The sequence below is a fragment of the Battus philenor genome, unplaced genomic scaffold, assembly GCF_028537555.1.
Source record: "Battus philenor isolate CCGP_79_NKW_IND1 unplaced genomic scaffold, ilBatPhil1.0.hap1 SCAF_1, whole genome shotgun sequence".
Classification (NCBI taxonomy): Eukaryota; Metazoa; Arthropoda; class Insecta; order Lepidoptera; family Papilionidae; genus Battus; species Battus philenor.
Window position 1 is genome coordinate 7,274,545 of NW_027181661.1, and position 9,353 is coordinate 7,283,897.

Genomic DNA, 9,353 nt, shown 5'->3' on the forward strand with positions numbered 1-9,353 from the left:
GGTTGGTCATTGATGCATGTGAATGGACAAGGTTTGAAAGATTATGTGAAAAAAATGAGTGAGTGTATTAATGGTGAATTTGTGTAAGCAAAGCGACTGTTCAATAAATAAGGGAAAAAGGTTTTGTTTTGTTTAGAAAAAATGTTTATTTTTATTGTTTGTACTTGCTTCCAGGCTTGTTCCGTTAATTGGGAAGAACACCTGTTCTGATACGGATTAGTGTAGGTGTGTATACTTTGTTGCAGTCTGCGCAGCGGCGCATTCGCGACATGGTAGCGCAGGCGACGGCTCCGGGCCGCCACCGCCGCACCGCGCAGCCGCCGCCGCCGCCGCCCCAGCAGTAGGCCGCCGTCATCCCGCCGCCGCCACTGCCTCCACTACCGCCACAACCACCACCACCGCCGCCATCATCACCAATACTACCACTAACCATCACTACCACCAACACCGCCAACACCGCCAATCCACGTGTCCCCCGCTACACACCCCGGCGGCAGCACCGCATCGCATCGCACTCACAACTCAGCGACGCCCATACATGTTGTTGTTTACCTATTTACCTAAATTATATAAATGTAGCGAATTGTAATTTAATATTGATAAATATTTGATGTATTACCATATTTTATGCCGGATTACCTATTATAGTATGTTGACAATTTAATGATTATATGTATACTTGCTATATATTATTCATATACACTATTTTTATTTAACGATAGTGCCGGTATAGCGATTTTGCCGTAAAAAGTATATTTGTTGTTATGTCGTTTTTATGCCACTTCACTCGGCTCACATCGCGGAGGTGTATGGTTAACGATAGTCAATATTTTTTTTACGTACTCCCCTATTCCCCTACCGGATTCACGCGTGTCGACAGCGATGGGTGTAGTGCCACATACTCTGTTAACAATTGATGCACGTTTTTTGTTATGCATTGTTTTAGACACTGGAAATGGTTTGGTTCGGCCGGGAATTTCTCTTGTAACGGATCCGCTGCCCAAACCATTGCTAGACTTCATTTAAGTTTGGGGCGACACTTGTGTTGCGCTTTGTCGCCTCGGCTCGCATTCCACCCGTGAGGTGCACTTAATGATTTTGGTTCGTGATCGGACGGCAAGATCCTCGTGGTCTAAAAAAGGTACGAGTATAACTTGTAAGCGAAGAAGACGATGTTTGATTTTTTCTTTGTAATTTTTCGTTATTTTGATAACGTCCTCTCGTGTTGACACGACAGACTGTTGTCGCGTCGCAAAATTATCAACGTTCGAGTGTACGTTTTGTGTTACGATTGTGCCAAGTGAGATATTTAACTAAGATGGATTAAGATTAAGTGAATCTTGTCGAAATTGAGAATACCTTAGATATTTATATTTATAATGTGATATATGGAAGTTTGGCATTAATCGCCGTGAATGTTTTACAAATGGTGGATTCTTAAATTTTAAGTGTATACTTCTTTCTACTAGAAGTGTTTAAAATATAAGTAAACATTACTAGGCATTGGTATCTAATGTTTCTGCCAATTTCTGTGAATCATTCTTTCACCCGTACTTACTAATTCGTAAATGTTTTTTTTTTAATTATATGTATTCTGTTTCATAGAAAACATCCGCGCGATATTCTAGTATAGTCTTTTCCTTCCTTTCTTAATATTTATGCAGCTAATTTTTTATGTTAGTGTTCGCATTTAGGACAACTAAAAGACTAAGAGTGTCAGGTTAGTACGGGTGATTGATAAGGAAATCTTCTTTGTAATTCAACATTTTCAAAGATAATATTGGATACTATTAATACATCCCATGAGATGCATTAAAATAATTGTCATTTCATTGCTTCTAAATAGTGCCCTGTCATTGTTCATTACCATTTAACATCGAAGATTCCCCTCGATCTGTTATTAATTTAATCTGAACGGAAACTATAGGTAGTTTAAATTGATACATTTGACGCCGCCGTCATTTATAAGCCCACGTCGAATTAATCATTTGCACTAGACTACTTCCACATATTATTAAATGTATTGTAAATATCTCTCGGTACAGCGACTTAATCCTCCTGCACTTTGGTTTAACGTTGTTAAGACATCAAACGTGTCATTTGCTTAATCTGTTGTTGCAAGTTTGTGACATTAACATAATTCTCATTTGTTTTGTGCTAACCCTTCCGGCCTCTGGCCCGTAACAGTAACCGATAAACTCGTCATTACCGTCATTGGATTTGTCTTTTTAAAACTTTCCATTGACACTACATTTTTGTAGCTATTGTTTCACATTAGCTATTTATCACTTCCATTTATTCATGTCTCAATGTTTGGCGCATTTACTACACTTTTTCAAATTTCAACGCCCTATAACGTGTTCGAATCAAGCACGAGCCCTATATTTTCTAATTGGCAATAGCTTCTTTTCGTGTCCAACTATCTGATGTCACAATTCGCCTCATCACATTTCACTTGATTTTTGGTGGTCTGTGATGAGCCGTTAGTGACTGGACTTGTCAAGTTTAATTGTAGTTTTATGGTTTCTAGATTCCAAATATTTTGTAACATTCCATGCTTAATTAAATTAATTATATCAGTGACGAGAGGAATTATCCCCTTCATGACACTGATTTGTAATCTTGGCTTTTTAAGTATCAAATGTCCTTGTTCATTACCGCGCAAAAGAAGCTCAACTGCTTTGGCGGCTTAAAATACCAATGTCCAACGTGCATTGCTGTGTCGGTGCGGAGTAAGCAATGCCGGAGGAAGCGTTTCCTGGCATCATAGAGTAGGCGGAGAGGCTCGCCAGCGTTGCCTCGAGGAGCGTGTGCGCGGCGTTTCTGCGAGAGAAGGAGTGTACATATAGGAGTGTCGTTGATTCCTTCCAGTTGTAAGTGAGAGCGAGTGTCAATGTACCTACTATGATTTGATTCGTGTTAGAATGCTGAAATAGTTTTAGTTATTATTGATTGTGTCGTTGTGAAGTAGCGTTAAGTCGGGGGGCGCGGGCGTGGCGGCCCGAGACTGAACTACACCGCCGCCCGCTTTCGCGCCCCCGCATCCCCGCTTCTACGTGCAGACATTCTTTATTACTTTTGTCATTCTCCTTTAACGGTTCTTTTATTTACGTTGTATTGATTTCACAAGTGTGTATTTGAATTACAATTTGATCGTCTGGAATTAAATTTGATTTCGTGCCGTGTTGTACGATTGATTGTTTGAAATAATGGGTTTCTCATAATGCGAGAAAGTTTGTTTTTGATTGAGATTTGATTTAATGTGAGCAAGTGGTGTCCTACTTGGCATCTTCCGCAGTCCGATCGTTGGAGGGGAATCGGAGACCCGTCGTGTTGTCGGGGGCGTCTCGCGCGCTCGTATTTTTCTATCGGAGGGGCTGTTATTGTTGCTTCTCCCGTAAACGTGTTAAGGTCCAATATACAATTTGTTTTATTTTTCTGTAACTGTTCACTCTGTAATTTTTTATATAAATCAACAATTCTTTGAATTTACTGTTACTCTAGAACCATTTTTAATTGGTATAAGTTCTGAAACTAATAACTACCTCAATATTACTAAATGAATATGATAATTATCTTTGGGCATGTTTTTGGGAACTGAATTTAAAATATTACAAAAATGAATATAGTATAAGATTGCTACTTTAATTCATATTAAACGGAATACTGTCAAATTTAGGTTTCTTAACGTAATAAAAATGATTAAAATATATCGTTTCCTTATTTGAGTTCCTTCCCTTAGTACACTTTGTACTCTGACCATTAACACTGTTCTACTTTACTCACTACAGCCAAGACACCATTCATCTCTGCAAACTAATAGCTCCGAGGTTTCATTATTTTCATTTTTGCACTTTGGTTTTTGATTTTGCTTGGAGGGACCGAAGCCGATCACGGTCTACAGTTGTCTACCGTTTGGTTTAAAATTATTCGCGGTCTAGAATTATAGCGAATTTGTTAATCTTTGTTAGTTTAAGGTTACCATAAACAAATGTGTAATTGGCATTTTCTTTGTAAATTTGTTACGTAAGAAATTATTGTATTTGTGTTTAGATTTTGGTAAAATAAATAAAATTCAAAATAATCTGATTATGATTACCACCGTAAAACTCTAAACCGTCGCCTAACCCTTTAACTCGGGAGCAAGCTTTAATTTTCAATTATTACACTAGAAAAATAATAAGTTGAAACACTGAAATGGCAATAAAAAGTAAGTCAAACATTGAAGGAGTTAATATTTTTATAAAATTTATAATCTTGCTGTGGGATTGTGGGCTTAGCCCATCTGGAGTGGTCCCCACTTGTCTCCTACGTAGTAAGTCTTATGTAATCATGCAAACTAAGATTTCATGTAGGAATGATGAGGCATGATAAAAAATAATTTCATGTGCGTGTGTAAGACTTCCGCTCGTGAAATGTTGGGGTTTCTCCAAAGCAAAACCCGAACCGGTATCTCATTACATATTTTTCATAAGGAAAGTGATAAAAAAATTTATAGATTTCCGCGGACAGGATAGGCCGACGGAGGCATTTACATCCCTTCCGCGGCGAGGTAATCGACGCAGGGTGCTGTACCATTTAGTACATGGTAAGCTGACGTACAGGTACAGGTATTGTTTTACATAGTAATCTTTTTAATAAGATATGTTTGAATTTTTTCAATATCAAACTTCATAAATATCAAGTCGCAACATTTTTTTTGCTATTATAACCTTACCTCTACAAAAGATATTTGGCATTTAATGTTTCATATAGATACGGGATGATGAACACATTCGTACTATAATCTATCGATCCCACTTTTCTTTTACTTGTACTAGTCTGACTGTTCAATACATTAACTAAACTGATAGTAGTAACTATTACAATTTTTCACATGTAAATCTCCAATTTGTGACGTTTGTTTCCTCATATTTTACATAATAAGGTGCTTTCTTCATTTAAATGTTGCTCGAAAAATTTGTAATAGCCGATTAAGCGTAATAACAAATACGTCAAATAGCGCGGTTGTATAGTTTTGTGTCGTTTGCGTCATGTTTCGAAGTTGTATCATGTTTTGTTTATATTGGAGTTCCGTGACTGGCGATGGTCTTCTGCTATTATACCGTCCTCGAGACATTAGCAGCGACTGTGCGGCCTCAAGACACCTCCGTTTCGATTTGTCTTTTGGCATGGGCATGTCGGACACCACAACTTTGGTATTAGCTTAAATATGTTAAAATATTCGAATCGTTCCGTGGGTAGATGTGGATATTGTAGTTGCTAGTCGTGGAAGAATAGTACTGTCTATACGAATAGAGTACTTTTAGGAAGTAGTCTATCTACCTATACAGTGTGATTGGTAATTGGCCGAAAGGTTCTCGAGCCGCAAACAATGAGACGTTGGTAGGCCCCCCACTAGGTGAACTTGTGATGACTTAGTTGAGGTCGCGGGAAGTCACTGGATCGAGGCAACTATTGGGAGAGGCTTTTGCCTGGCAATGTGCCTCAATCGGCTTGTATAATAATGAAGATGATAATTGGTTATAGAAGTAATAGCTATAATGTGGGTGAACAAATATCAGCAAAAAACTTTTAAAGTCCTGTTTCCTATGTATAAAGTTATCGCTCTGAAATGTTACATTAATTAATTTTTGCTCGGAATTCATTCAGGCCTTGCCATCTGATAATATAAATATAAAACATATGACAATACAGTCTGCATGTACAGAGAGTAAACAAGAATTCATTTTAGGGTATATTGTAGTAATATGAACCTTTTTAACGCTTTTTTTTACTATATTAGTGGTTTTAGAGATAATATATTTCATTTCAATTCTTTCTAGTACACTATTTCCCTTTTGGATAGAGTGTACTATAAAAGACAGTAAATGAGCTCTGTATTCGCCTCTTTTTTACATGATGTATGTTTGAAAATAAATATATTAAAGGATTGTATATCATAACTAGGACTAATTTTAATATTACAGGTCTTTCGTACTATGAACGATTTTGACTACGGGTGTGAAGTGGAGATGGCAACGGAGTCATTCGAACTGAACTTACTTGTGGTGATTCGGTATCCGAACAGCATAGTGAAAAATTGTGCAGTGAACCGCGATGCCTTCACTGTTCTTAAACGAAACAAATGCTTACGGCTGTGTGACCTTGTCGGCAATCGAGACGTGTCCTCACAGTATTATATCCTGACGCTGCGGGAGAGGATACGATTTCGCTTCATTAGCAACAGCAGCGTTAACACTGATATGAACGTTAATATCTACATCATTACTTTACTAGCTATATATATATCAATACTATTTACCAAATATATACAATACCCCGATGGCCGTTGGGACGAATGGATCACTTAAAGTTGTCGTGGGCGAGCCTCCCACTTTAAGGATTAATGATGTAGTTAAGGTCGCGAGAATTCCGCTAGGTGGGGCAGCGCAAAACAGGTCATGGCGAATTTTGGGGAAGACCTGTCTTGCAGTTGGCGCCTATCGGCTGATATGTTTATGAAGTAAATAACACTAACGTATCGATGTATCAGATATTATCAGATTTTCCGAATAAATAACACTAATGACTTCATCAACATTTTTATGTATATTTCATAAAAAAATATGTGATAGATCGCCAGCTAATGCCGATTTTTGTATACCAGGGTATTGATTGCTTTTTCCTTATCGGTGTAACGCTAAGTTAAGTTTTCATCAATGATCAGGCAAATTTCTACCAAGTGACAGTAACGGTAGCTCGCAGCGCACCGCGGGGCGGTTGTAGCCGTAGGAACGAGACTATTTGCACCATCGACGGTAAAGACTACTGTTTCACCAGCGGCGTCGTCTGCGACGGCATCAACAACTGCGGTGTTGCCGACTGGTAACTTTACTTATTAATTCCGTTTTTTCTATAATCATAATTATCATAATTTCCTCCTCACGACGTCTACTGCTAGACATATGTTTCCCTCAGAGGTCTCTAATCGCGGGGATCTAGCTTTTATGACCTAACGTGTTCAGTGAATTAAGGGCTGCGGAAAGTCTTACACGGTGAGGGTTTGCGGCTTTAAGTAAGTGATGATTCTTGTGACGTGTTTTATGAACAGATGACGCTGGAAGCAGGGCGCTTCAAATCGGTCTTGTTGGATATCTATGGGCAGACTACATTCAGCAGCGGATGGGTGAAATGATGATGATGATTTTATGAAGGGCCTCTGTTTATAGAATTTTAATGTTGCAGGTTCGACGAGCGTAAGGCACAGTGCGGCCTTCCAGTGGAAAGATTACGCCTTGCTCCCGTGATCGCAGTCCTGTCTGCGCTGTTCTGCGCCTTGTTAGTGGCTGGACGTGCGTTGCTTCGCTGCTTACCGCCGGCCACTTCTTCTTTCTTTATCTTCAATGCCAACGAGGATAATCGCCTATGCGTCGATACAATTCTGAAAGCACCACAGGCCTTGGACGTGCCCCCCAACACTATTAAACATTACTCTATCATACCGGCAAGAAAATTATTTTCATTGATTCCGTTATGCATTATCTATATACATAGAAGTTAATAGGTGTAAAAGATTTAAAAGGGTGTATGTATGTATAGCTAGTTTACTTGTCAACGAAAAGCTTTGATGCTTTTTACATATATCTCCAATCACTCAGTATAAAGTGATCACTCTGAAATATGTTACATAATTTTTTTCTTTATTGAAATGCAACAAGCTGTTAACGTATGGCAGTACAGTCTGCAGGGACGGACACTTAGCATAGAATAATTAATTTTAATATGTAAGCAAGAGTTTAAGCGTTTTTCTTAGTGTATTATCATTACAAAATTTATTATTTATAAATGCATTGATTTTTCGATACCTAGTATGCCTTAATTGGTAGCAGATGAGCTATACTTTAACCCTTTTAAAATGAACCTATTTACTAACTTATCACGTTACCTATTGAATTATAACACTTGGAAACATGAAATTTGACAGTAAAGTTCCTTTCGTTTTAGCGAGTACAGTTCAGCTATGAACGAATATAACGAAAACTCCACTTGCGTGGGTTCAGAGTTCAGAGTTCTTTAAAAAAATGTTTTCGAATTATAGTTCCTGCGAGTTTACAACTTGATCAGAAGATTTTTTTGACATCTTGAATATCACTAATAATTTCTTTTATAATTACACCTATAAAAGGCAATGCGGGCCACGCGAAGCAGGTGGTAGACTGCGTGTTGTTTTCATATTAGCGACTCGTCGGTACCTCTGCAATGCTTTTTAGAGAGGCGTTGTTGTCTTTTATTTTCGACATTAATACTGTTTTGAAAAAATATTCTTAAAGTCATACACTTTTTGGAAACCTGATTAGCAGCGAAATCAAGACGTGCGGAGTTCATCCATTGATATCGGTGGCAATAATAAATTTATTACAAATTTTCAAGGTATCAGACTCATCTGTGGATAGTGACGAATCCAATAACAAAAAAGGAGTCATTGTTAAGCAAAAAAGTTCGAAGGTGGTGGTCGAGTGTAACAGTCCTCAATTGGTTGAAAAAAAGGTAAAGTTTTTAGGACCAAAATAAGGAGATCCGTAGTCGGAATCAAAATAACCGACATAACTCAGTGGGCGGGCCACATAGCGTGCAGAACAGATGGCCGCCGAGTGCCCTAAAGATTCAGGAGCTCCTCTCCAGAATCTCGAACGCACTCCACGAACGAACAAGTGCAGTGGAGAACGTCCACCAACAAGGTGGACAGACGATCATGTTAACTTTTTGGAAGACGCTTGATCCGTTCCGCTTTAAACCGTTACTATTGAAAATCTATGGCGGAGGCTTATATCTGTTGAAATAATTATGATACAGCACTAAATTTGCCAATATATATCTGTGATAGAATCTATTTAAGACAAGAAGTGTGATTAAATAATTAGACATTGAATAAGAGATCATTTGCAAATGGAGTTGAAGTATATATACATATACTCGTATATATATATATATACATATATATATATATACGAGTATATGTGTATATATATGTATATATATATATATACATATATATATATATACATATATATACACATACATATATATATATATATATATATATGTATGTATGTATATGATGAAACGTAGTTTAACAGCTTATATAATGGTACATTTAAATTAATTTCAGGAAAAAAAGAGCCCTTGTGGAAAAACTACCATTGGTTCAGTGAAAGCCCGTTTTCAAAGAAGATTGAAATCTGTGACCGGTCACGATTGCAAGTTTCCTGCTACTGCTGCAGCTTCGCCAAAAATTGTTTAAATATATTTTATTCCACCAGCTACAAGAAGGATTTATAGAAAACTGTTTGATATGATATTGATGACCAATT

General features: G+C 37.7%; 2 protein-coding genes across 8 annotated transcripts in view; both read left to right on the forward strand.

Moving 5' to 3' along the window:
- The window catches only part of Imp (IGF-II mRNA-binding protein), a 40,159-nt gene extending 36,449 nt beyond the window's left edge, over positions 1-3,710 (forward strand). For 6 of the 7 annotated variants that reach the window (XM_068764035.1, XM_068763999.1, XM_068764026.1 and 3 more), the window contains one exon: positions 246-3,710. In XM_068764035.1, the coding sequence (XP_068620136.1) occupies positions 246-344 (99 nt within the window). In that variant the 3' untranslated portion in view covers positions 345-3,710. The remainder of the gene's footprint in view (positions 1-245) is intronic. The other variant, XR_011107475.1, reaches the window with a different exon arrangement.
- A 1,341-nt stretch (positions 3,711-5,051) lies between these two features.
- Positions 5,052-8,140, forward strand: LOC137930241 (uncharacterized). The gene is made up of 4 exons (XM_068773487.1): positions 5,052-5,198; positions 5,970-6,251; positions 6,710-6,867; positions 7,228-8,140. Exons 1-4 carry the CDS (start codon positions 5,052-5,054, stop codon positions 7,541-7,543), a joined length of 903 nt encoding a protein of 300 aa, XP_068629588.1. The 3' UTR covers positions 7,544-8,140.
- The last annotated feature ends 1,213 nt before the right edge of the window (positions 8,141-9,353 follow it).

Bases quoted from the DNA above. Each gene is read 5' to 3' on its own strand.
- LOC137930241 (XM_068773487.1), top strand. From the start codon at position 5,052: ATGTTTTGTTTATATTGGAGTTCCGTGACTGGCGATGGTCTTCTGCTA. The intron at 6,252-6,709 runs GTTAATATCTAC...ATCAATGATCAG, and splicing joins GCGTTAACACTGATATGAAC to GCAAATTTCTACCAAGTGAC. The intron at 6,868-7,227 runs GTAACTTTACTT...TTAATGTTGCAG, and splicing joins AACTGCGGTGTTGCCGACTG to GTTCGACGAGCGTAAGGCAC.